Raw genomic sequence first — 27535 nt, forward strand, 5'->3', positions numbered from 1 at the left:
GAGCCTTTGCCGGGAAATGAAAACTTACGGAGGAGGCAGGAGGGTGGAGGACGCACCAATGGCTGTCACTACAGCATCTGTGCAGAGGGCAGAGCACCCGCCGCAGCGCCCCTCACTCGGAAAGTGGTCACAGCTAATGCGTGAAGTGTGCCATAGTATACCATATTTTTGGAGCATTCTACTTATGTGCTCGGTATTCTGGCATACAGTTCTGTCCATGTAATGCCAGCAATATACCATATATTTCATAAAGCTGCCACCCTGTAGTCTGGGATACACCCAGCTGATGTCATTAAGGATGTCACCACGCTGGCTAGAGTACGTTTGATTTATTCGACGGGGAAATCATCATGCAGCCTGTGCACAGCATGCTAAAGTTGGAACCAGGCATTCTGAGTTAAATGTGCCTTCTTTCAGCGCGTCCATCTTCATGTAGTCTGGGTTAAATGCCATAATTTCACTCGAAAATCCAGATGTGGTCTGGCCTAAGTGCTTTATGTGGACAAGAGCATCACCATGGAAATGTAGGTTAAAGGTAGCTGATTTGAACATGCTATCTCCATGTACTGCAGGACAGCTGTGTAGAGTCAGCTATATTTATAAATGGTAAATAGTATTCATATCGGTGCTATTATTTAATAGAATAAATAAAAATAACATTTCGTCCTGCTAATGAGCCTGCATCTGTCTCCTGCCTGTGAGAATGGCGTCTATTATGTAGCGCACAAAACTAATTCTGTTGTCTCTAAGTTCTCCAGCGCTGCACAGAGATAAATTTCATTTAATGCCAAAGAAAAGGTTAAATGGAATAAGAGAGTGAAAACCAAGGCGAAGTAAAACCAAAATGTAAGTGTCACCAGGATACAGGCCGCGTCCGTGCCGTGCACAGTTAATTGAGTCTAAATGACATCTGACCTCAAGGACAGCTCTGTTTTCAGTGACCCGAAGCTGACATCCAGCGGATGTGTAATTAGATGCAAGGTCGCTGGACAGGCGAACCTGTCCTGCAGATTTAAGAGAGCAGAGCCAATGCGAAGCACGCGTGGAGGAAGTGGCCTTCCTTGGGGGAGAGGTGTGGTGCAGTGGCCAGAGCGGCTGGCTGACTCCAGAGCACGGTCCGATCCCCAGTGCCGGCGGCAGCTCAGCACCATGCGACTCTGGGCAATAGCTCATTTGATTTCCCTGACTGCCCCCAGGGCCTTGAAAGCATAAGGGGTGATATCTTCGCGCTTTACAAATATGAATTATTCCTTGCAGATGTATAAAATGATATTTTTTTATTCTAAAAGGTATAACATATTCACCAACTCTGACTGGCATCCTGGCTGATCTCTCTACAGCTGCCGAACACAACAGAGCTCACACATCACAGTCACTACATCACCTACTCCGCACCGAAAGTTACAGCTGCTTGTTTTGTCTTACGAGGAATGTCGTTTGTTTTTACACTAGTAACCTTATGTTTTATAGCGTTCTTAAGCAGTTGGAGAGGTATGTGTATTTATTTTGTTCACTACCACTCAGCCAGAAGGGAGGAAAGAGAAGAAAACTTAATCTGATGGCTAAAATGCTGGTTTTGTAGGCCCAGTCGTTAGCATTTCTTTGGTACTATTTCTTACTTATCAGCACATGTGGCTCTTAAAAAATCTCTTCCACCTTTAACAAGCCTTTGCAATGCAATATGTCTCGCATTTACGCGAGTTTGAGCTATTGACATTGCAAATAACAATGCCTTTTATATTTGTTTTCGTTTTAAAAACTTAAATAAAAGGCATTGTCATTTCCAATGCAAATAGCTTTAACTCGTGTATCTGCGAGACCTATTGCATTGCAAATGCTTGTTTCATTAGGCACAACTGTAAACGGCTTAACTTTCGAAGAGCCATAAATAATTCTGATAATTAGTTCAGGTGGGCACTGCAGCGGAAAAGTGCAGCCCTCAACAGGCGCTGCTAACTTGGAGGGACAAAGTGTGTCCATTGTTTGCTTTCTATAAAAGGTTTTAACTTTTAATGTCAAAACATCTGTATTATTATTCTGTTTGTTTTTTTTCCAGTGCAACCCTGTTGCTATTGCTCCTGCTGGAGCATCCAACAGTATATTTGTTTGTAACTAAGGCCCTCAATATGATGGGCTGTGAGCCCGACAAAGCTTGGAAACACACCGCCCGCCAGAGTAGGAGTTTAATCCTGGTCAGGCGGGCAGTGCTTTGTCTCATGGCCATGCCTTTCTGAGGTTTATATCTGAGCCTTAGAAAGGCACCGCAATGAGAGCCAAAGCACATTCCTGCACTGCATCGACTGCGCAGTCCATGCCATGCAGGAACTGGGGGTGCATGCATAAAGGGGGGGCACAACATATGCCCCTGCATGTAACCCCTGGCCCAGAGGCTATGGAAGGGCCCCCTTTGTTGCCTCACTGCGATGAAAAGAGTGGATGTGAGGAAACTCAAAATATATGCTTGGCGGTGCCGCAGCGGCCTCACACTGCTGCAACACTGCCGAGGGATCATAGATCCCCTGCGGTTGCTGCGGTCCTTTGGCAGTCCGACTGCCAAATTCGTAATAGGGTGATCGGACCTCCAGTGTGGCAACCCCCGCACCGCCACCAAGGCTATGACTGTCCGCCGTAGTCGTAATGGCCCATAAGTGTATTTAGTATGAGCACTGGTGTTGTCATTTATTGGTGCACCGTTAAGACCCTATAAGAGAATAGGATGTATTAACCTGGCTTTAAGTAAATTAACCTGCTGATGGAGGACGCCTCGTCTTTTTCGTTCTTTGTGCATTATTATTAAAATGGTATGTCACTTTGGAATGAAAACATTTTTTATTTAACCCGTTTGCCGCGGCCGCGATTCCGCGGCAGTGCAGCACTTCCGCAAAATGGGCGGGGCTGCGTCGGCCGTTGGACGTGTGCAGCACTACGAAGGTAGTGCTCGTGACGGCCAACGGCAGCACTTAAGGGGTTAAATAAATACATCTTGTAGCTTCCTTGCCAAACACTTGTTTAAAAAGGATGATATGCAAAATTAAAATGTTAACGCTATTCTCTGAAATCGAATTTATGTATTTTTGTTTTCATTTAAGGGCGGAGATGGCTGAAAAAGTGTCTGCACTTGATGCCTTAAATGATAGTTTAGCACATGAACAAAAGAAAACAAGAGAAATACAGTGGACTTTGGAAAAGGAAAAGGCAAAAATGGAAAGGTTTGAAGAAAGAGGAAAAGAAGAGCTAGAGGTAACATCATATGAAACTAATTTGCATTATGTTCCTTGTGTTTATCTCTAGGATACTCCTTGAAATAAAGTGCTTGTTGACACAAGTTGTGTTATAGTACACATCTGCCAAATATTGATCTCATAGAGCTTTGCTGCTGAACTTCTCTGTATTTGTGAGTTAGCCACCTGGATGGAGATGGGGCTCCTTAAAGGATACTTTTGAACATGCTTTGACTCAATGAGTAAATGTGGGTTGGAATGAGTTAATGGATTTCCCTGCAGATTAAGTTCCTGGGAGTGAGGCTTACAACCTGGCATCCAAACTTGTGTCGAGTTAGTATATGTATTGGTTGCTTCTCTGGGGTGCAATGTGGATGCAGGTCTTCGGGCCCTGCACCAAACATGAGTCTAATGTGGAATTGAGGTTTTTCGCTTGGGATCTTAGTGGACTCTTACTGCATGGGCTTCTTACTGCCTTTCAAATGTCTTGATGTTAAAGATAGCTTCGACGTCGTTCTTCAGCGAAGCCTAGAAATAGCATATTAGTAAAGGGGCCTGGCCTTTTCTTTTAAGGTACGATTGACTCAGTTGTCTTGTTTGTTTTGGGATAGCTAATGATTTCTGTATCTCAAAATAGTATTATGCTGGCTCCATCATCTCCATTCCAGTATTTCCCTATACTTGTGTTACCTTTGTGTTTCTCAGATGTCCAAATATTGATGATGCTTTATCAGCCGGTTGATAGGTAGTAGATCTTAAAGATTCTAAAGTGTGACGTATACAGCTAGAAATTCCCTATGCATGGATTAGCTAAGTCACAGTAAATGTAAACTTTGTAAAACTCTATTGTCTTCTTCTACGATAATACTGAAAATATTCCAAAATGTCAGTAGACTCAACAGGTGATCTGTACATAATACATCTACAAAAGCAAACACTAAAACCAGCACAGTAGCATACATTAGCCAATGAAATGTATTTTCGCTGATATGTTCAAAGTTTGTACTTTGTTGGACCTGCAAGTCAGTTGATGTCATACAAGAAATAGTGGTGACGTCCAGACTTAACCCACCATTTGAAAAGTATTTTGTAATTTCCAGATGTTTCTTTCTTTTGGTGTGCATTACTTTTGTGAGATATGGAAACTTGCCAGTTTAGGAACATTCCTACGCTGTTTCAGTTGTAGCCCTGGTCAAGTCTACGAAACATGTACAAAGTACTTACTTTTCACTGGTCCAGGGGAGTAGGAATGCAGTGGATAAACTGTTCTCCTTTACCTTGTTCTGAGTCCCAATTTGTACTTTGTTGGTTCACTTTATGCTTTAGCTGCAGACCGGAAATTTCATTTGCATCTCCCCAACGTCTTGAGTAGTTTTTGAACACCCCAATGTGACCTCTTTTGCTCAAGTTTTTTTTTTTTAATCGGTCTTCAAAGATTTACTGCTCAATTAACCGCTACATACTTTCACATCTGATAGTTAGACTGAGGAACTGTTATTTTTTGGTTCCAGCTTCCTTTTTATATGATCTTGAGCTACATTCAGTGTTTTAATGTAGGTTTTATACAAACTTTTAGAAGTGCATTGGTAGGATTTTGTGAGAAATATCAGGGAAAGCACTTTCATTAATAGATACACTTATATTATTTGTGGCCATGAACAGTTTTTGGTTTTTCTTCTCTGGAAACAGATAAGCCTTCATTTTTACCATTGTTTGATTGATTCAGAAACAGTTTTTTATTTGTATTGCATTTTGAATCAATATATGTACAGGAGCTTATTAACCTTTGTTTTTGACTCACCTTCTGTTGCAACGGTAATGTTCCCTGCATGTTAGATGGACTTTTACTCTTGACTGGTGTGCCCGACTGCGAGTGAAACTGGTATCTTGTGTATTTGTTGTTCATGTCATGCTAATCTAGCATGTGTGCAGAAGCCTCAGCCCGTCCCTGATAATGCAAGGTCCTGAACCTATGCACCAAGCATGCACTCATCATGTGCATTGAACTACTGTCTAGGCCATCTGTGAATTGCATAAAGTGGTACCTTGTATTGTGAATCTTTAGTGTGAACAGACCTGTTTACCTTTGTCTGAGAGAGTATTGTCGTTGACCTTGCTCGTGTGAAGTTCGTCTGTTACATGAACCTCAGAACCTTGCGCTTAAGCGAGGAAGATAATATGGTGTAGGACCACTTTAATCACAATTCCCCCAGTGTAACTTCTCTTGTACAAGTTTGTGTTATATTAATTTATGTTTAATTTAACAGCAGCAAGAAATATTCCACATTCTGAGAGGATTCATTCCATTGCCTTTACATGCTCTACATCCTTGGCTCACTTTCCAAAACTTGCTGAAGTTAAGGAGGACTTCTTTCACCTCACAAACAGAGCTTGGTATATGGTTAATATCCTTTCTTTGCTTGAGGTTGCCAAGATTCCCTCTAGCATTCCCTGTTTCAGAAAGGTGAATTGGAAAGTAGTTGTGTGGTGGAAGTTGGTGAGTGGAAAATGGGGTGGTGTCTCTAAGACAGAAAATTGCGGTACATCAGCGTGCATACATGCTTACTCTACTTTATATTGAAGGGGTGCTTGTGTTGGGTATCTTAGCTTCTGGTGGTATGTGTATCATGCTGATAGCGAACCATGCTCTATATCACATCACATACATGGTGGGTGCTGTGTCAGTCAAGACCTATTGGTACTAGGTTTAGTGGGGAATTCCAGTCTTGGAGACTAGAAAGTAAAGGTAATTCTTACAGAACAGTGCAGGGTTTTGAATTAGCAGTGCAGGAAACAATAAGGCACATCTAATAGTGTGTAAAAACAAACAGAATGAAAAATATTGCAGATTTTCTAAAATATATTGCAGTGTAGTGTTGGATATGTGCAAAAAGCTCAGTTGGTATTTTGTCCTCCAGTGAAAAAAAATATGCAGATTTAGTTAGTGGATGCTTTAAATTGTGTGATGTATGTATTTCTGTAGAAGCCATTTAATTAGAAGGAAAACATTGAATAGTTATTTTATAAGTAGATGGTACCTTACTCGTTCTTTCACAAGTGGAAAGGGCAGTCGAAGGAGATAGTTTGGTGTCCTTTGTTAATTTTGCCCTCTGCTGCAAGGTCTCATCAACTTTAATCTCAAAGCCAGTTTGCAATACCAGGGGTTGCAGTTGACCCAGCAATGGGCTATGTTTTTAATCCCTTTTTTGAGATGTCAATTGGTGATTTTCTAGGGCCAAGGCAGGACAGCATAAATGCCTTTTCTGCAACCTAGATTTAACAAGCAAGGCTAGTAGAAGGGAAGGGTGAATGCCGTCTTTGCTCATATAGGTTGGGGACGTTGCGTGCGTATGAGCTTTATGATGAGTATGGTTCATTAGTGGGGGTGAAAAAGACTGCATTGGTCAATCTCAGGCCAGTGTTACAGAAAGGGGTCAAACATTAGGCTGCCTTGCCACTGTACCTGATGGGACAGAACTGAAAGTCACAAGGAGTTTGGCATAGGTTTCGAAGGAGACATAGTAGTGAACGAGACTTTCAGGGGTGGGTGGAGCCCCTGAAGTCTTATCTGTTTTGGCGCTGGTGCCATACGTGACACATAGAATGTGTGTTAAACTGTGGTGGAAAAAGGGAATGAAAGAACAGCTTTGCACAGGAGCTCTGAAGTATCCCTACTCTTGATGCAAATACTGCTAGTGGACTACAAAGTGAGGCCTGCTAACTGAAACACAACCAACCTGGAGAATTAAAAGATGCCACAGAGGCTAGTATGAGAAAAGTTGAGGTATGGAAGCAGAGATGAAAACTGCAAGGGTTTGCCTTATTTAACTATTCTTCAGGGGAGCAGACCTAGAAAGTGCACCAGAGGAAGCCAGAGAGAGACTTTCCCTTGGAATCCTTGTTGTAACCAAGACAAAGGCAGTGTCCATAAAATATACTAGTTCTATTCTGACTAGGTTTAGTTTCTATTCAGTCCCTTATCCCCTCAGGACTATGACTTAAAGCACACACCCCAGCTTACCCTGTCAGTGTAGTGGATAGTCAGGCTAAAATCCCAACACGGATTGGTTAGTGATGTGAAGGAAATGGGACCAAAAAGGAAAAGTAACCTTTGCCATAATGCAGTGAGGCACTGCAGCCCGATGATGCCTTTACTAATGAGAGCATATGGGAACTGGGCATACAACACAGGATTGAGGACCCTCACCACACAAGTCCCTTTAGCACAAAGTAGTATGTGAGATCACTAGTAGTGGGTGCAGTGCAATGGAAGGGAGCAGTGAGTCACTGGGTACTGCTTCACTGGTCATATAGTTAAGGGCAGCATTATTGAAGCCCTCTGAGATACAGGATACCAGCAGATACAGAGGGAAAGGATCCCATATAAGTGTTTTGTTATGTTATGTTAAGTGTACTTATAAAGCGCACTGTTACCCTGAGCTGTCCTGGTGCTAAGTACTGGTAACCTGGGGAGCGACGGCCGATTAAAGAGAGCAAAAACATGTTTTCAGATCCTTGCGAAAAGAAGCAAGGTTTGGCGCATTTCTAAGATGGAAGGGAAGTTTGTTCCAGGCTTTTGAGGCACAGTAGAGAAAACGTCTACCCCCCCAATTCATTTTCTTGAAGGTGGAAGTTTGGACTAGTTTGGATCCAGAAGAACGCAAGATTCTGCTTGGAGCATACCATGTGAATCTGATTTTAAGAAACTCTGGACCAACCCCGTTAACGGCCATAAAGACGACACAAAGTGCCTTAAAGCGTGATCTAAGTGGGACTGGGAGCCAATGCAGTTTCTTGAGTTCTCCTTTAATTGAAACAAACCTAGGGGTTCCCATCAGCAATCTCACTGCCGCGTTCTGGACCAATTGCAACTTGTTCATATGTTGTTTCTGAACATTAAGATAGAGACCGTTGCAATAGTCCAGACTGGACATGATGATTGCAGTGATGACCGTCCTTAGGTCCTCTTGGAATGATTTTAGCCCAGTATCTGAATCTTTGATCACTAATATCATTGTCAAACTTAAACCTTCTGCACACTCCAAGGATCCTCTCCCCGCCACATTAGCCCAAGAATTCAAATCCACCATTGCCCCTATATGGTCTAAAATTATCAACTCCTCTCTCTCCACAGGCTGTGTCTCTGCATCCCTCAAACTTGGCCAAATTACACCCATTCCCAAAAACTCCACTGCGGACCCCAATGATCCAAACAACCTTCGTCCCATCTCTAACCTTCCTTTCTTCTCCAAAGCCCTCGAAAAATGTGTTTTAATGCAACTAGAGAAACACATTGTCTCATTCAACCTCCTTGATGTCTTCCAGTCCGGCTTCAGAAAGGGTTGCAGCACAGAAACTGCTATGCTAAATGTCATGGATGATATTCATCGTTCCCTTGACAAAGGTGAATCCTCTATACTTATCCTTATTGACCTCTCAGCTGCATTTGATACCGTTCACCACCCTACCCTTCTCAACACCCTCAAAGATCGATTCGGCTTTGAAGGCACAGTACTCGAATGGTTCTCCTCATTCCTCCAAAACAGATCCCAACAAATCAAACTTAGCCATTTCCTCTCCAAACCACAACCTGTTTCACTTGGAGTACCTCAAGGTTGCATCCTCTCCCCTACCCTATTCAATCTGTTCATGGAACCACTCACACTCATCCTCAAACACTCTAATATCAGTTATCATCTCTATGCTGATGACATGCAACTATCCTTCACCTAAATGAGACACTGACTAAAATTCAAACCTGGTTCCATCTGAACCATCTCAAACTAAACCCCAAAAAAACTGAAATCATAATCTTCTCCCCCAAAAACAATCCTCTTCCCATCCAACTCTGGGTAAAGGACATCAAAGCACTAAACTGCACTCTCTCCACCTCTAATACTGTTAAGTCCCTTGGCATTATATTGACCAAAATCTCAAACTCATCCCCCACATCAAAAATTCCTCCAAAAGCGCTCTTCTCACCCTTCTCCACCTCAAACCTTTTATTCCAGCAGAAGATTTCAAACTTGTTGTCCAGTCACTGGTCCTCTCCAGGATCGACTATGGCAACGCCTCTTTGGCTGGCACTCCTAAATTCCATCTTGCCCCAATTAAATCTGTCCTCCACCTTGCGGCTAGACTCATCTCCGACTGCAGAAAATTTGATCACATCTCCCCCATCCTCAAAAATCTCAAGTGGCTTCCAATAGAAGGAAGATCCACATACAAAATTGCCTGCATCACTCACAAAGCTCTTCACCAAAACACCCCTTCCTACCTTGCAACAAAACTTCAGAAAGCAGGTTGTTCCAGATCCCTGAGAAGCACTAACTCACTTATCCTGATCCCACCCAGACTTAAACATCATAAGACCCAATCCTGTGCGTTCTCTGGTAACGCTCCCACAATCTGGTACTCCCTCCCAAAGGATATCCGCTGCAACCCGTCCTACCATCTCTTCAAAAAAAGAACTTAAAATACTGCTTCTCAACAAATACTGGGGTATCTAATGTCACTGACACTTTACATGCCCAATGTATTGTGATACTTGTAGTATGACAACATCCCTGATAACTCCTCTCTCTCATACTATGCTCTCCCCTCCCTCCTCCGCTATACCCCTTCCCTCTCTATCTCACCCTCGCTTCACTTCCTTCTCTCTCCTCCCTTCTTTATTTGTATACATTTCAATTTATATGTCCATACTCCTCTGACGCACTAGACTTGTTTGATCTCACTGTTCAATGTTTGTTTTTACCTTCCTTGTAAAGCGCTCTGATACTCTCGGGTCCAGCAGCGCTATATAAAACCTTTGAAATAAATAAATATCTGCTGAAATGAAAACTTTGATTTTTTAAATAATTTTGAGGAGCATGAAGTGGAAAGCAGCAGGGGGAATAATCCATGAATGGTTGTTTCTTTACCATCCCACACATACAGTTGCTCCCTATCAGGGCCGGACTGGGAACCCAAACCGGCCCTGGCAAAGTGCTCGGCCGGCTCCCCCCTCCCCCCGATGGGGGGTTGGGGGGTGCGACCGCGCTCTTTGCTAGGGCCGGTTTTCGGCCGATTTTGTTACAGTGCCGTTTTTGCAGCTATGCTGCAAAAAACGACCCTGTAACAAAACCGGCCCCCTGGGGCCCAAAACCGGCCCCCACCCTCGCGGCCGACCGGGGGATTGCCCGGTGCCTGCAACGGCCAGTCCGGGCCTGCTCCCTATGAACTATCCTGAGCCTTAGAAATTCTGTCATGAGGGTGTAGATTGTTGCCAAACTCCTCATCTTTAGGCCCACAAAGGATCTCCGAAAAAATTGCATATCAGTCCCAGAACCACTGGGACACCCATTGCCCCTTGTACACTTCACATGTGTGGTTCTACTTTATGCATAGTCTCATATTTCCCGTTCTTCCAGCCCACCCCCGGGTTTGATTGGCAATGGTAACTACCACTTTTACACTTTATATTTCTACATATGAAGTTGAGCCTATATTTTTGCCAAACGAATTTCTTATTGTGTAAGAAATTGGATTATTAGTTGGGGTGGGTGACTACCTACCTCGAGGAGTAATCACAGCCCTTGTCAGGGCAAACTACCAAAGTCACTAAATTAACTTGAGCTGACCCCTCTTTTAGCTATGACACAGAGCAGACAAGTTTAACTTGGGGTGATGTGTAAAGTATTTATGCTGTACCAATACAGTAATAAAGTCAAAATGTGAAACAGTATACATTTTATAAACGTAATGACAAAAATCCAGAAGGGGAACTGGAGATATGAATTTTTTACGTTTTAAATAGGAATATCGCCGAGATGCATAAAGTGCCACCGAAAGTCAATGTTAACTGTAGACTGGAACATGGCTGCAATGTTATACTGACTGCGATGAAGTGGAGGTCAGATGCACCACACAGGTTTGTCCTGGTCAAATATTTTACCTCCTAACTTAAGGTCTTTTAGACCCAATCCACCACAGGCGTACACTTCTAAAGCCCCCTTGACCTCAGGGGAGGGACTTTTAGAGACTCACAGGGTATCCAGCAGATGCCAGAGAGCTGGGTTCAGTTCAGGTTCAGTTGCCAGCAGTCAGCTGAGTAGTTACAGGAAAATGCCTCATGTAGCTTAATCCCTTCGGCGCTTATGACGAGCTCAGCTCGTCTTGAGGCACAGTGAAGCTGTGCTAATGATGAGCTGAGCTCGTCATAACTGCCGTGGAAAGCCCACACGGGGCTAATTCCCCTCCTGTGCGGGCTTTCCATGGGAGTGGGCGGAGTCGTGACGAGCTCTGCTCGTCATGAGCACAGCTCCACTGTGCAGCATGACGAGCTGGGCTCGTCACAAGCACCTAGGCGCCGCGCGCGGCCCCTCCCCCCCCTCGCACCGCGGTGGAATTAGCTCCGCATGGAAGGGGTTAATATGTTTCTGTAGCCACACACAAGGACCTGCCACCTGACCCTTGGAGTACACTTTTTTGTCCTGGATACAAGCAGGAGCAGGTCCGGTTAGGGCTCCTTTCCGGTCACAGTCATCAGGTCCTGTCATCTTCTGTTTTTCTTCAGGTCTTGGAGTGTTCTGAAATGGGTGCCTGAAAATTCCACATTCATGCCTGACATTAGCTAGTGTGTCCGCTCCAGGGCAAGTCCTACCCTATGGGATAAAAGTTCCCGGGGCCAACCCTACCCAGTTTGATCATTTTCAAGATGGCCAAAGTCTTTGGCCACACTAAGCTTAAGCTATGTTGGCTGGGGGAGGGGTGTGGGGAGTATACTATGGTAATCATAGTGTCCTCCCATATGTAACACTAAAATCTGATTTGAAGCAGCCTAATATGCCCAGAGATAGACGTCTTGTAGAATAAAGCAGGGTTTTTCAGCAATCCGACAGTGGATTCCCAAGAATTGTTCAGGCATGCTGTTTCTCTTCCTTTCAAGTTGCCCCCCCTAGTGCTGTATGTAAAAACCAAGCAGATCTGTCAAGCACAATTTTATATTCAATCAGGATTTGACACTGTTATGTCAAAATGGATGCTCACAGCCCCACCCTGCATATTCTGTCAGAGCCAGAGGAGTCCTCTCTGCCCATTCAGGGCAGCCTCTTGTTTGCATCTGGGAGACACTAGACGTCTATTTCACACCTTTTCAAATGCTAATTATTGGCAGGTAGAAGTGGAAAAGGAAATGCAAATTTAACCTCACGAACCTCAGACAGGTAAAAGGTCACTTTTTTAAAAGTTACTTTTCCTTAATATTTATTACATATTCAACTGCCCCAATGAATTAGATTTTTTAATAATTATTAGAAATAGTTCTTTCATTATTTTTCTTGCTTGCCCCATTCGCGATATACGCTATTAGGATTGTTAATCTCTCTCTCACCAAGTACTTTATTTCAGTTAAAAACCTTAAACAGCTGTGTAAGCAGGTAGGATCCTTCTGCATGGCTACCCCCACTCGCCTCAACCAAGCTGACCAGTCTACTGATCCTGAGCTCCTACGGACTCCCAAAGGTTCAACAACACAGGTGGTAGTTCTCCACAGCTCTTGAGGCCTGACCTGTCCTGTCCTTTCACCACGTTTGAGGCCAGTATTCCTCGTGGGAGCCGCAGGAACCGAACCCCTGTGCACCGCGTCGACTTGCCGTTGCCAAGGCTTGTTGGCTTCCTTCCATCAAGATCTTCGGGCTCCAAGTAGCCCCCACCTCGAACATCTCCAGTGACCAACATCTTTATCAAGACCGCATTACTTGCATCCTTTGGTGAACTGCTCAAGGTCCCCAAGGTCCTCTTGCGACTCCAGGCCTCCAACCTGTGGGTCCTGTTGAGGGTCACCTTTGTTTCGTGGCCTGCCCTGACTCCCCTGCTTGTGGTGAGTCCCCTGGACCTTGCTGGTCCCAACATTGCACCTTCTTCGACATCCACGTTGGTTGCAGTTGCTAAGGCATGTTGGTGCTTCAGACGGACAGCGACCCCTCAACTGGTGACATGCGACATGGGACAGCTCATGCATTGCTCCTGGTCTTCCTCAGCATCGCCTAGTCCTCACAGCTGCAGAGTAAACGTCACTGTCAACTCTCCTGCAACCCCCGACATCGGTGGGCATTCGTCTTCAGATCTTCTGGTCACTCCTGAGTGACAGAGACTTTTTCCCCTCTGCTTGCAGGTACCTCTCAACTAGAACCCACCTGCGGATTCCACTGGACACTTTCTCCTTCTCCAGCAGCGGCACTTTCCTGAAGTCCTCCATTGGAAACAACAGTGGTTTCCGACACCACTTCGCACCTATGCACCCGGCTTACCTGGGTACTAGGGTATCAACCTGTGTGGTGGCTCTCCAACCTTCTGTCTTTCACGAGGTTTCTTCAGGATCCACTGGGTCCTTAATCTTAAAATATCCAACTGTGACTTACACGTTGACTTGTACGGAGAACGCGGTTGTGTTCCCACGTTGCACACGATCTCCGTGGGGTTCCTAGTTACTCACCTTGGGTGCCTAGCACTTCTACGTCCTCTAGACCTTGTATTGACCCGAGTCATGGTTTTTATACCACTTTCTTAATATATGGTTTGGTCCCCCCTGGGGTTCAGTGTGTATTTCGTACTGTTTACTTGATTTCTTTGCAAAGTATTGTGTGCCTTATATCTCCGGGTAGGAGATATCTAAATGTGTTAGAGAGTATATATAATAAATACCTATTTTTATAAATACCCTGTGTGGTTCTTGTGCACTTAATCTATACATATAAGATTGTGTTCTGGTAAAACAAGCTGCTTAACACTCCTTCTGGACTAAGCCTGAAGGCTGCTCTCCACAGCTACCACTTCGAGAGCTTTCTATGGTTGACTAAGACCTCCTAAATCACCATAAGAGTTGTCTGGATTGGTGCAGGGTGTCCACTTACATATGTGTACATCATTTACCAAGCCAGCTTCTCACAAGCTGTACATAATTGAAAAGTGCAGTATCACCCAATTCATTGTCATAATATAGGAGGGGCAAGAAGGAAAAAGAGGCTCAGCAGATAATTTATATCAAGCACAGACCTGTGACAAAAACCTAGAAAACGGTCTGCGATGCCATCCTACTAGGCTAAAAATCTACCTGTAGAACCTATAAACCTGGTGTCACAGAGAATGCCCCCTCATGCCCAAGCATAAGTGTGTGACAATCAATCAGTAAAAATGTGACAAACTGTATACTGCACAAATGACACAAATAACATACAATAAAAGATATCAAAAAGTTCATTCCCCTGGCCTTCTACACTGCGGGGATGACCCTGGATATTTTCGGTATTCGTCTCCTTCCATCCACCCCTTCCCGTTTCTCTCCCTCCCCCGTCCTGCTGCTTGAGGCGGTGCCGGCGCCCTTTTTTGTTCAGCTGGAGAGTTAATGCATCAGTTTGATCTCTTCACTTCCCCGATACCCACCATTGAGCCGGTTGACCTCTTGTTCGCACCTTAGGGAGATACTGGATAAAGCCCCTCCACCGCCCGCCTATACTTATTGCTCCCCCAGAGCCCTCTTTCTGGAGGAATGTGTCGTGAGATACGACCAACACTTGACTATTGGACCACGAGATAGTTGACAGGAAGGCAGGGCTTACCTGGCGGTCAACGCTTATATGTATCATGATGCCCCTACATTATTGTTGTAGATGAACTTCTTTGTTGTTGCTTGTTACTGCTTAGTTGTCTTACTACACACTAGCTTATATATCTCAGTGCTCGCATCATGACTAAAGGCATATAGTACATGTGAAGTCATCCAAATGTCCCACAGTCCTTATGAGGCCTGCTCTTTGTACCACATGGCCGTTATTTGTATGCTTTGTTGGAAAAATTAAATAAACAAATTCGGAGTAAAAAAAGAAAAAAGTACATTCAAAATATAAATTAATATGTACATTTCTAAAAATAATACAAATACTTTTGATGAAACATCAATTCAAAGGCCCCAGCATGTTCTAGAATGACGTCAAATTCTTTGCCTTTCATCTTTTTAATTAAATATGCAATGTGCAAAAATCTGCTCAGGCCAAAGACAACAAGAGGCGAAGTATCAGTTAAGAATAATCGAATTGCTGGTTGGAAAGTACAGAAACCCAGGGTAATACACAGAGGTCCAATCCATTTGCATCTGGGTTTTATATACAGAAAAATAAGACTTTTTCAATGTTTTCAACAGCATTATTAGTGCACAGGTTGCAGAAGGCTGCATTGGCTGAGCCGTTATCCCACTTGGCTGTATGCATATTGATTATAAGGACTCCAAAACGCAAATTCATAAACAAGGAACTAGCCAGCAGTGGTTGAATAGAATTTACATATGGCTTGTACCTAGAGACTGGCTTATGAAGGATTAACCTATTAGTGAAGGAGCCCAGAGAAATGTGGCTGTGCTGAACAAAATGGATATATTCCCAAAATGCAGCTTTAACAATCCTTAATGAACTCTGCACGATTGCACAGGTGTTGTCCCATAGGTCGCCTAAGCCCAAGTTCTTATGCCATTGGCAAATATGTTGAAACCATGAAAGATTGATGGTACAGGGCAAATACAGTATCTCCTTTAAGGCTTCCCTATATACGTGCAGTTCCTCAGTAGTCCATATCTACTGTTGGTTACTGCACAGGGCAGCAAGGTCTGCCACCATGAAAAATTGCTTTTATGGACTAGTCACCTCAAGGACATGTTTACTTTAAATGTCTACACGTTTTATACCGTCACTGTAGAGGATGGCACAATCGGTGTTGCAGTCCACTAGTGACATTTAACTTACAGGCCCTGGGTAAATGGTGTAGCTTATACTAGGAGCTTATATGTAGATTAAATATTGCAATTAGAAGTATACCAATTTCAGCTTGTTGAAAGGACAAGCGCATCCACTTTACCTCTGGTTAGCAGAGTTAAAGTGCACGGAGCTTCACAGCCATCAAAAACAGTAAAGGGACAAATGTGATGGTACATCACACAAAAGGTGGCCATTCCTTCATACTATATGCCCCTATCTTGAATTGCCAGGTATCAGAGCGTCATTGGAGACTACACATATGTTAAATAGGAAACCGCTTGACATTCAATATTGGATAGGGAATATTTTGTATCCTTTTTCCATATTCTTCAAAAGGTGCCAGAAAACAAAATGCAAATAAATTAGTTGGGGGTGGAGAGAAAGGGAAAGAGAGTTAAACATATTTAAGACATGTTTTCAAAAACAATGCTAAGACATGGTGTAAACATAGGTTATATAAAATTCTAGAGCATTAATATAGTTTTTAAAACGTGAGCAGTTTTGAAGCAAAGGCAGATCGTTTTCTGAAGAACAGGAGACTCAGAGCTGGTATGATTTAAAAATGAGTGCAAAGTTGGGGTGTGCTTAGGGCGCAAATTGTTTTGCTCTGCTACATGTAAACAAAAAAAAAACACTAATGCAATCCCACAGAGAAAACTTAGCAAACATTGTCCCTTCTGCATAAAATTATTCACAGATGAAAAGCTCGCTGTAATTATTTTGCACACGTTGTGTAACCTAGTTAAGTTCGATTAGAGTGAAAATGATCTTGATAAGTGGAAAATAAACTAGAAAATTGCAACCCAATATTCCAGTGTACCTGTGTGTGTTACTTAATACATTATACCACAAAAAGGAAGTGACTATGTTAATGCCAAAGAGTTGCACCATTAATTCATAAAAATCAGAATAATAAGAAATGTGTAATACGAGTTTGTGAGTTGTGAGTCTCTTCTATTTAATAAATTCACCATATGTTGTTTGCCTTCTTTTTATAAAGGACCTCACATTTGCACTTGAGGATCATAAAGTAAAAATTTTGCAATTGAGTGAACTTTTGGAACAAGAAAAACGAATAGTTCTTGACCTGCAGCAGAAAATAGAATCACAAGAATCTCTGTATGAAGCTCAGTTATCTCAAGAACGCAGCAGAAATGCAGAGTCTCAGGTAATCCTTGAAGCTGAGAGAGTAAGAGCTGTGGAGCTCGGCAGTGCTCTTGAACGAGAAAAAGAACTACGTGACCAGCTCCAGTCTGCGGGTGAAAAGGAGCACAGCGGTGCACAAGATTCTCATGGCACATTGCTCAGAGAGCTGCAAAGTCAGTTGGAAGAAAAGCATAATCGCATCGTAGAACTGGTCAATGAGAAAGAAGCACAAAACCTGGAATGTTTACAATTGGGACAAAAGTTAGAAGAAGAGAGGCATTCTTGTAAAAAAGCCCTACTTGTGGAACAAGAAGCTAACAAAACCTCACACAAGAAAATAGAAGAATTGCAGCTGAAGGTAGAGGAACTTCAGTGGCAATTAGAGGAAAAATTGCAACAGGTACAGAAGCTGCAGGAACAAGATAGGTTGTTGCAAGAAAGAATCGAAGATCTGCTCAATAAAGAAAAGGATGACGAGAAACCAAACCAAAGTGAATCAGAGCAGGACAATGTGCGCTCTAATGTGGTGAGTCTCAGAGATATTCTCTCTTAACCTTTCCTGGGTAAGCTTGAATAAATATTAAAGACTAGAAATAGTGTACATTTTTAGTGCCTTTAAATTCCGAGGCATTTTTCATTTAGAATCTACGTGGCATAAGATATCTTCTTGGCAATTCAAATTGGGGATGGGCTCTTTGTTCTGCTGTGAGTGTGTGCTTTTGGGAGAGGAGAGATATCACCCCACTGCGTATGTATTTTTGTATGTATTTTCCTGCATTCCTCACAGATTAGAGTTTCCCTTGAAAAACCTAGGAACAAACTAGTAGATTACATGTGATATCAGTTTGGTGAAAGAGCTCGAAAGAATGCAATGGTAAGCTCAGATTTGGCAAGAACATTGCACAATCTCAACTCAACTAATGGTTTTGACATTCCAAAGCTTGACTTTGGTAGTCCATGCAGAGTAACCAAGATTAAGTAATAGAGGCCCAGCCCCACCAGGGCGACTAGGACAACAACATGCACCAACGTATTGGTAATCTTACCATTCACAAATTAAATTCATTTTCTCATTTTCTTATTCAAAGAAATGTTATCTTTTTATTTTGTATCAAGATTCATTAAAAGCATTTACATACAAATCCTTTCAGTAATATTTGTACATTGCTATAATTTTCATAGGTTTAAACAAATACATTTGAATTTCACACCCAATGCATTTCGAGACATTAGTCTCTTCTTCAGGGGTACAGCTGTAAAAGAAAATAATGAGACCAAGTCACTCAAATATAGTTATCTTACATAACTCACTTATAACCTACTCCAACTAATTCGTGTCGTGACCCAATCACCAACACCTATGTAACACACTATCTCATGCCATGACTTACTTGAAATCCTTATGTTTTCCTAAATGCAACAACTGCAAAGTAACCAAAATATTAGCCGTAAACACTGGGTTCATTCATCTTTTACTTCAACTCATAACCACTATATTTTCTGGACAATTTACCTTAATGTCGCAGTATAGAATTCTTATCAGGGTAAAACAGCCAATGGTTCCTCAATTACGATGTCGCTGGAAAATTATCAGAGTCAACATAAATACCACAAACTCCCAAGTTAATGTCTTTAAAGTAAACACATGCCTCATCTCTCACCTATGATCTTGTCCAAAGGTTCCTCACGAAATCACCAGAAGGGAATATGAGGACGCTCTACAAAAATAAAACCTATCGTCATAACTAGATCCGCAAAGATACTCAAATCTGAGAAAATACTCGTGCCTCTCTAGAGTACGTTCATGCCTTACCTATTTTCATAGTATTCACACTGATAATCCTTCTCGATACGACGCTTTCAGAAACTCGCACGAAAAGTTTGAAAAGATGGCCACCATTCAATATCTTTTGATGAATCTTGATACAAAGTAAAAAGATAAAATTTCTTTGAATGAGAAAATGAATTTAATTTGTGAATGCTAATATTACCAATAAGTTGGTGCATGTTGTTGTCCTAGTCGCCCTGGTGGGGCTCGGCCTCTTTTACTTATGAATTTATATGCTCAGTAGGCATCAATCACAACATTGCACACATATCGCAATAACAAAATATTTAATAGAATCTGAGTGCGCTTAGTACACTTACACTTTTCAGAGTAACCAAGATTGACATTGTCATCAAGAGGTGCTCTTATTTCCTTTTAATCCTGGTTATCCTGTAAACATCTTTTTAACTGCTGTTGCCTCAGTTGCCATCTGTATCAAAACTGGAAGCTTTGAAAACAGCATACACTCAGAAAAGGGTGCTGTATGTTTTTTTTTAATATTTTGCATTTGGAGAACACCAGTTATTTGTGATATTGGTGCTGTTTGCATCTTGTCTAAGTTGAAAAAATTCGACTATGTTTCATCAAAATGGCTGTAGATTGAATGCTAAGATAGGAAACTCAGTTCTTCAATTTTAAAGAAAAATGTTCTTTGCATTCCGTTTGCGCTTTTTTCAAGCATTACTGCAGTAATCCTAACCTATGCTATGCGTCAAGGTGTACTTAAGGGTGAAACTCGTAAGCATCTGAGATGATCACTCCCCAAATTACGGCTCATCACCAGATACCAGTATCTGAGCAAAACACAAATCAAGATTCTGACTTCAAAAACAGGTTCTCCTTTGCGCTTAATCTTCTCCATAGGTCGTTAGTTTTTCCTTTGGTTTCTGATTTAATTTTTAAAAAGCAATTTTTTGTCAGTGCTGGGTTTATGAATCACATAAATAGAGCAAGTCAGATCCTTTGCCACATTGCGGACAGCAAAGCCAAAGTATGCTGTATTTAGCACTCTCTACCAAAGCAGTGGCGATTTTCTTACTAAAGCTTCACTAGCCTCCATGGGATGAATCCTATTGGGTGAATAATCTGCCAGTAGTTCCGGATGCTGAAATTTCAATCACTGAATGTGGGCATTCTAAAAGCTTCTCCCATAGAGGAGGGTATGTTGTCATTGTCCACACATTTAGTCTCATTAATATGTTTTGGTGGTGGGAGGTGGGGTGTGAATCCTGCACCTACTTGTGGACACTTGTACTTAACCATTTCATGAAAGTCTTCTACATCCTGCATGACAGACTTTCACAAAAGTAGTGCCACCAGGCAAGATAGTTGATCAGTCACTGTAGATTGACTTTCAGATACAACACCATAATTGGTGGTGTTCTATCTGCACCTTGATAGAGTAGATGTTGGAGTATGAGAACTCTCCTATCGCCCAGTGTCTGAAAGGCGGGTGTAGAGGCTACTGGTGGTGCAGGTAGTACATGTATTTAATCACATTTCTGTATTGGTGATAATCCACCACAGCACATTAACGAAAGGGTAACACATTACACAGTAGATGGTACTTGGTTATAAGAATGCATTGTGACTTATATGAGAAGTGCGTTGGTGTCCTTCATCTTGCTAAGTTCTGGTTCTTCTGTGATAATTGTTTTAGGTCGTCGTATTTTCATAATTTCTTGTGGGCAAAGTAGTGTGTTCATTTGTTTGTTATTCTGCATCACTGGTAAAAGAAGAGCCACAGTCTTTATTTTTTTCCTGCATTTGAGTCGCTGTGGTCTGTTTATTGTATATTCTCAGTGTTCCATTTATTTGCAACTTTTGCACAGATCAATGTTCTACTTATGTGCTTCTTCTATCTGCTAGTTTAGAACAGGGCGTGCAGTTCTAGGAATATCTTTGGAACTTTAAAGAATAAGTGGCCTTTTCCGTGGAGGACCTTTGGAAGATGCAGATTACTTTGAAGGTGGCGCATCTGGTTCCAAGGAGCCAGTGAAGTGCTTGGAGCATAGGTGTGATAAGATTCCACGGGTGAAGATTTAGAATCAGTCTTGCAGCCTCTCTTTGGATCTTTTGCATTTTTGATGTAAAATTACCCTCAGGTAACAGTACATTTGCATAGGCTACTGATAATGAGGGTGTCAGTGGTGTGCAGTTTCTGCTGATAGTCAAGGTGTAGCAAGAGTGTCTGGGTGTTTCTGTTCTTTAAAGGGCACTTCTTGTGATTTGATTCTCTTGAGGGAAAGGTTGGCGTCCAAAATCACTTCTAGAGACCTTTACTTAATTTCATGCAAGAGGGAGGATTCTAGTTTGATTGTATTATTGTCGTTAGTTTCTCCATTATCCACAGTTTGACAGGGTGGTAGTGTAGTATTACAAGTAGTCACATTTTTCTTTTATTTTCCCATATGATCAGACTGAGTGGGACACCTCCAGTGACAGAACAAAAAGTTGGATTCTCCAGCAGAAAGAAGAAGCATCAGAGAGCAAGGAATCTGGATTTTCCACGCAAATGGAAATGAATGGCGGAGACGTGATTTCTGGCAGTGATGTAGCTGTTGAAAATATCAAGCATAGATTGCAACAAGTCTCCTCAAAATTAAAGCAGCTTGCAAGCAAGGCTGCCAAAAGGTACATTGTAAAAGATGTTAAATGTTGCTCATACTTTCATAGGGTTTGCCATTAAACATACTTTTTTTAATGAAATTGACAGAGATGTGAATGTTAGTGCACAAAATGCAGAATTCTCAGGAGCATTAAATATATCAGTCTAAACTTTTTCATTTTGTATAATTTCCATGGTTTATGAGCACAATGTGCACAGAGTACACACCTGATGCAAATTGTCTATTTTCATCACCAATATATATTCATAGTGTCTGCTTGTAAGTCACTCTCAAACACACAAATCTTTAGCATATATGTGGCTAGTCAGGCTAGTGTGGATAGCTTGCGCACGTGTTTTTTCATTCTCTTTTCCACTCCACTATACTTGACCAGCTGATTAAAAGCCACATGACGTATATCTACACTCTAATTATTTTACCTTGAGTCTGATTTTATGTCTGTTGGGAAACACTATTCCTTCAGTCTGATTTCTGTGGAATAAAATGTGTTTGTGTGCTATTTGTCACACAAGGCTAGATATATCTTCTGTTTGCATTTGGTGAGGACTAGATGAATGTCCAATATATTAATTTGTAAAACCATAGACTCTTTGAAAGTGGACGTTCTTTTCCAGTTCAGTGCATCTATAGAACGGGTATGTCCCACCGGACACTGCCTCCCTAGCATCCTTCACACACCTCCCTGTTTGCTTCTATTTTGTACTAATCATGTAACGCCAAGCACACTGACATGCAAATAAGCTGTGGCAGTCATCATCATGCCAGACCGTTCTGGAATTGTTCCATGTAAATCTAGACATCCCTTCCATGCTCCCCTACACACCCTTAGTGTACTGTCAGACTGCACAGAGATATATTGTGTGTGTTCAGTTGCTTCCAGTCAAGATCTCATTGGCCTCTGTTCCCACTCCTGGGTCATGGTGAAATTAAATTAAATGAAAATAGGATTTCTAAAGAGCACTCATACCTGCGGGTCTCTAGACGTTTAAACTCCAGGGGGGAAGAGAAGAAGGGTAGCAAAACCCCAGACAGCAGCAAGGCTCCCGAGAAATGAAGGAACATATTTGAACTAATTTTTAAAAAGCCAGGTTTTGAGGTCTTTGCGAAAGGTGAGCAGCTTGTTTGAGGTTTGACGGTAAGTGGCATATATTCCAGAGATTAGCAGTCGTGACTGCAAAACTTTCCTCCCCAGGTAGCCCTCCTAAACTTGGGGACAACCAGAATAACCTGAGAGGCCGATCTTAGGTTTCTGGCCGGGATGTAGCGATGGAAGAGTTACCTAATAGAGACTGGTCCCTCGGAGTGAAGGTCTTTAAAGGCTAAGCACAAGGATTTGAACATAACCCTTTTCTTAACGGGAGCCAGTGATGTGATGGGAGAGACTTGGATACTGACTGATGATTTGTAATCCCTAACAGCAGCCTGGCAGCCGCGTTCGGGACCAATTGTAGTTTGTCTAAGGCTTTCTTGTGGGCCGTCAGGAAGAGCCCGTTTCAATAGTGTATTTTAGCGAAGACTAGAGTGGTGACCGCTTCTTTCCACAGGTCCAGCGGGATGCAAGGGAAGATCTTCCTGGGAGATTTAAAAATGAAAAAACAAGATGACGTGATAGCATTGCATTTCCCACAAAGGAAAGTTTTTCATCAAACTAAATTCCCAAATGTTTCACCTTTGGCATGGGAGTAGGGAGCGGACCCATTTCCTGAGACCACCAACTGGGGCCCCAAAACGATGGGTTGTTGCCAAATAGTAGCACCTCCGTTGTATCTGAGTTCAGTTTCAAGCAGTTGGTAGACATCCATTTCCCTATCTGCAGCATACAGTTGTGGAAACAGTTAGCTGTGTTGTCAGCATTCTCTGCGACTGACACCACAATCTGGGTGTCGTCAGCGTAGGAGACAACCGAGAAGCCTAGGCCTTTGATCAGTAAGGCCAGAGGTGTAACGTACAGATTAAAGAAAGTGGGACTCAGTGAAGACCCCTGTGGGACACCACAGGGAAGGGTGAAAGCGGTAGTTCTGTGGCTGTTACATTCCACATACTGCGTTCTGTCAGAGAGGAAAGAGGTGAGGAGACTAAGAGCAGTACCTCCAACACCTATCTCGAACAACAACCGGTTGGTCAGGAGTTGATGGTTGACAGTATCGAACGCTACCGAAAGATCAAGTAAAATTAGGGCAGCGTTCCCTCCTTTGTCTAAAGTTGCTCTGACATATTCTGCGGCTGTGATCAAAGCTGTCTCAGTGCTATGTTGGCCTCTGAAGCCAAACTGAGAGGAATCCAGTAGATCGTGATCCTGGATGTAAAGACAGAGCTCGGTGTTTATGACTTTATCTATCAATTTGGCCAGAAAGGGGAGTCAAGATATTGGCCTATAGTTATTTGGACTGTCCGCGTCCAAATTATTTTTTTAAGAGAGGGAGAATTGACGCGACTTTCCAGCTTTTGGGGAAGTAGTGGTCATAGAATGTGCATCATATTTCTGTAAAGATGCGTTTTCATGAAAATGATTAACCGCTTCCTTAGAACATTGTGACCTGTGTTTTACTCTGCTGAATTTTCATCTGTATATTAAACAAATTGAACCTGTGGAAAATGCGCATTTTGTTATGTTGCTCGAATTCTCTTCTGAGCTATTGGTGCCTTAGATGTTTGTGCGTAATGCCATGTTTATTGAATTAGGTACAAAAGGGGGTGGTGATGGACGGAGCATCTGAACCAATCAAACACTCACACCCAGTCAAAAGATCTGGGTTTGATCCATCACCGTTCTTTAGCCCACTCTGCCACCCCAGTTCAGACATGGCTATATGCAAATCAGTCTGACCTTGTGCCTCATGGGAACAGTCCAGCCCGAACTGCCAAGCCATGCCTTCCCTGGACCGGAAACAAGCTTCCGAGGACCGGTTTCTGGCATTCCAGCCGTCTTCAGCCCGGCTTGCTTGAATCCAGTGGCAAAGTGAGCAAGAGCCTCACGTCTGATCATACCCTGCCACACTTATTGCGGCCAAAGCGGTACGAAAGGGGGTGGTGATGGACGGAGCATCTGAACCAATCAAACACTCACACCCAGTCAAAAGATCTGGGTTTGATCCATCACCGTTCTTTAGCCCACTCTGCCACCCCAATTCAGAAATGGCTATATGCAAATCAGTCTGACCCTGTGCCTCATGGGAACAGTCCAGCCCGAACTGCCAAGCCATGCCTTCCCTGGACTGGAAACAAGCTTCCGAGGACCGGTTTCTGGCATTCCAGCCGTCTTCAGCCCGGCTTGCTTGAATCCAGTGGCAAAGTGAGCAAGGGACTCACGTCTGAGCATACCCTGCCACACTTATGGCGGCCAAAGCGGTACAAAAGGGGGTGGTGATGGACGGAGCATCTGAACCAATCAAACACTCACACCCAGTCAAAAGATCTGGGTTTGATCCATCACCGTTCTCTATCCCACTCTGCCACCCCAGTTCAGACATGGCTATAGGCAAATTAGTCTGACCCTGTGCCTCATGGGAACAGTCCAGCCCGAACTGCCAAGCCATGCCTTCCCTGGACCGGAAACAAGCTTCCGAGGACCGGTTTCTGGCATTCCAGCCGTCTTCAGCCCGGCTTACTTGACTCTAGTGGCAAAGTGAGCAAGGGACTCACGTCTGAGCATACCCTGCCACACTTATGGCGGCCAAAGCGGTACAAAACGGGGTGGTGATCGACGGAGCATCTGAACCAATCAAACACTCACACCCAGTCAAAAGATCTGGGTTTGATCCATCACCGTTCTTTAGCCCACTCTGCCACCCCAGTTCAGACATGGCTATATCCAAATCAGTCTGACCCTGTGCCTCATGGGAACAGTCCAGCCCGAACTGCCAAGCCATGCCTTCCCTGGACCGGAAACAAGCTTCCGAGGACCGGTTTCTGGCATTCCAGCCGTCTTCAGCCCGGCTTGCTTGAATCCAGTGGCAAAGTGAGCAAGGGACTCACGTCTGAGCATACCCTGCCACACTTATGGCGGCCAAAGCGGTACAAAAGGCCGCCATAAGTGTGGCAGGGTATGCTCAGACGTGAATCCCTTGCTCACTTTGCCACTGGATTCAAGCAAGCCGGGCTGAAGACGGCTGTAATGCCAGAAACCTGTCCTCGGAGGCTTGTTTCCGGTCCAGGGAAGGCATGGCTTGGCAGTTCGGGCTGGACTGTTCCCATGAGGCACAGGGTCAGACTGATTTGCATATAGCCATGTCTGAACTGGGGTGGCAGAGTGGGCTAAAGAACGGTGATGGGTCAAACCCAGATCTTTTGACTGGGTGTGAGTGTTTGATTGGTTCAGATGCTCCGTCCATCACCACCCCCTTTTGTACCGCATGTTTATTGAATTGACATTTGATCCATATATAGAGTGATCTTGACATCTTACAGGGTACTGTTTTGCTATTTGGACAACTTCATCAGTAAATAAAGGTAATGCTTCTATCCGGCAAGAAAAAACAGTAGTTCATACATATGTTCAGCCTCAAGTTGGTTCTCTAAGCCATGACGAAAACACTTAAATCTGTGCCCATGCCTATTTTCAGAGTTGCTTATTTCTCATGTGTAAAACTCACATTTTCGTTTTGTGCAAATCGTTAGAAGAATGAATAGATTTGAAAATGTGTGCTCTGCACTGTTATTAGATTCATTGGCAGTAAATGTACTTTTTATTTTTGTTCAAGGATACAGTTCGAATCTACTGATGATGAAGACTTTGTTTGGACGCAGAACAGCATTCAAGATGTTCTCTCTCAGTTACAGCGGCTACCTGAATTCCCATCCCTTGGAGAGGTAAGGATGTGGATACCTTTCTGTACTGTTAAACTGCATTAGAGACCATATGCTAGAGTCTGGCACTATTAATGTACAGATATAGATTTATCTTAAGGCGTTTTTTTGTCAGAATGATGGTAAACACAGTCATGCAGGACATTTGCAATGAACTTTATAATGCAAATTTTCTTACACTGAGTTTGAAGTGGGAATGTTTAAGAAATGTTTTTCCATCAAAGATGTGGCAAGACATTGCAACAGTGGATAGGTGCTGTCTCTCTAGGCAGGGAAAAACTCTGAGTGCTTCTGTGGTGGCCCCTGGCGCTGGAATGCAGGTGGCTATCTATTTGATTTGAATCTCCGGCATTGTGTATGTATACGAGCCATCATAAATAGAGAACAAGTTTTAGTAGGGGACAAGCTCATCTTTATATTCCCTAACTTGATTCCCAAGACCCTATTCCGGAAGGTGATTGCCCTGTGAGCAATTAAGAATGAATGGCATAGACTGGAAATCATGGTGATTTTTAGGTCTTGCCTAGACAGCACATGCGCCTGTTCACAGCATGTTCTTCCTAGAATATGGGGCTTTAAGCACCGCCGATCTTTTCAATTGGCTCCTCTTACTGTTCTTTGAAAATGCTGGTGTTTTATTGGTGAATAGGCTTAGTAGTCCCACCTTTTGGACTTTTGTATCCTCCCATGAGGACTGCCTCTGTTATATGTGCTCTACCTCGTCAGGTTAGTTAGGAAACTTAGAGTGCACTATTTTTTTGTTGACCTGCCTCTGCTCCCGTTAAGGGTTCTGGTTACTTTATGCACGGGCTTCATAAAACGCGGATTCATTCGCTGTGCTGTTTGTCCGTCTTCCGTGTTTGTTAAGCTTTGTTGCCACTTAATCTCCCCATGCTGGTACCCCACAACACTGCTTCTTAAAATGTTTTCTTTTGCACCATTGTTCGGTGTTTCAGCTTGCTCCTACTTGATTTCTCCATGCCACCCCTGCTATTTCCCCCTCACCCAACACTGCTTATTTTGAGTTTTATGTTTTATTATTTTGCAGTCTTATATTAGTGTAAATTGGGCCCAAAGGTTTCAGAGCACTTTACGTGGCCACTAGTTGCATTAGAG

At 43.0% G+C, this 27535-nt stretch overlaps 1 protein-coding gene across 2 annotated transcripts in view; it reads left to right on the plus strand.

The window, feature by feature from the left end:
• Positions 1-27535, plus strand: part of AKAP9 (A-kinase anchoring protein 9) — a 647464-nt gene that overhangs the window by 521405 nt on the left and 98524 nt on the right. For both annotated transcript variants that reach the window (XM_078663639.1, XM_078663638.1), the window contains 4 exons: positions 3090-3240; positions 17010-17681; positions 21403-21617; positions 26314-26422. In XM_078663639.1, the coding sequence (XP_078519765.1) occupies positions 3090-3240; positions 17010-17681; positions 21403-21617; positions 26314-26422 (1147 nt within the window). The remainder of the gene's footprint in view (positions 1-3089; positions 3241-17009; positions 17682-21402; positions 21618-26313; positions 26423-27535) is intronic.

The sequence above is a fragment of the Lissotriton helveticus genome, chromosome 10 (genome assembly GCF_964261635.1).
Source record: "Lissotriton helveticus chromosome 10, aLisHel1.1, whole genome shotgun sequence".
Taxonomy (NCBI): domain Eukaryota; kingdom Metazoa; phylum Chordata; class Amphibia; order Caudata; family Salamandridae; genus Lissotriton; species Lissotriton helveticus.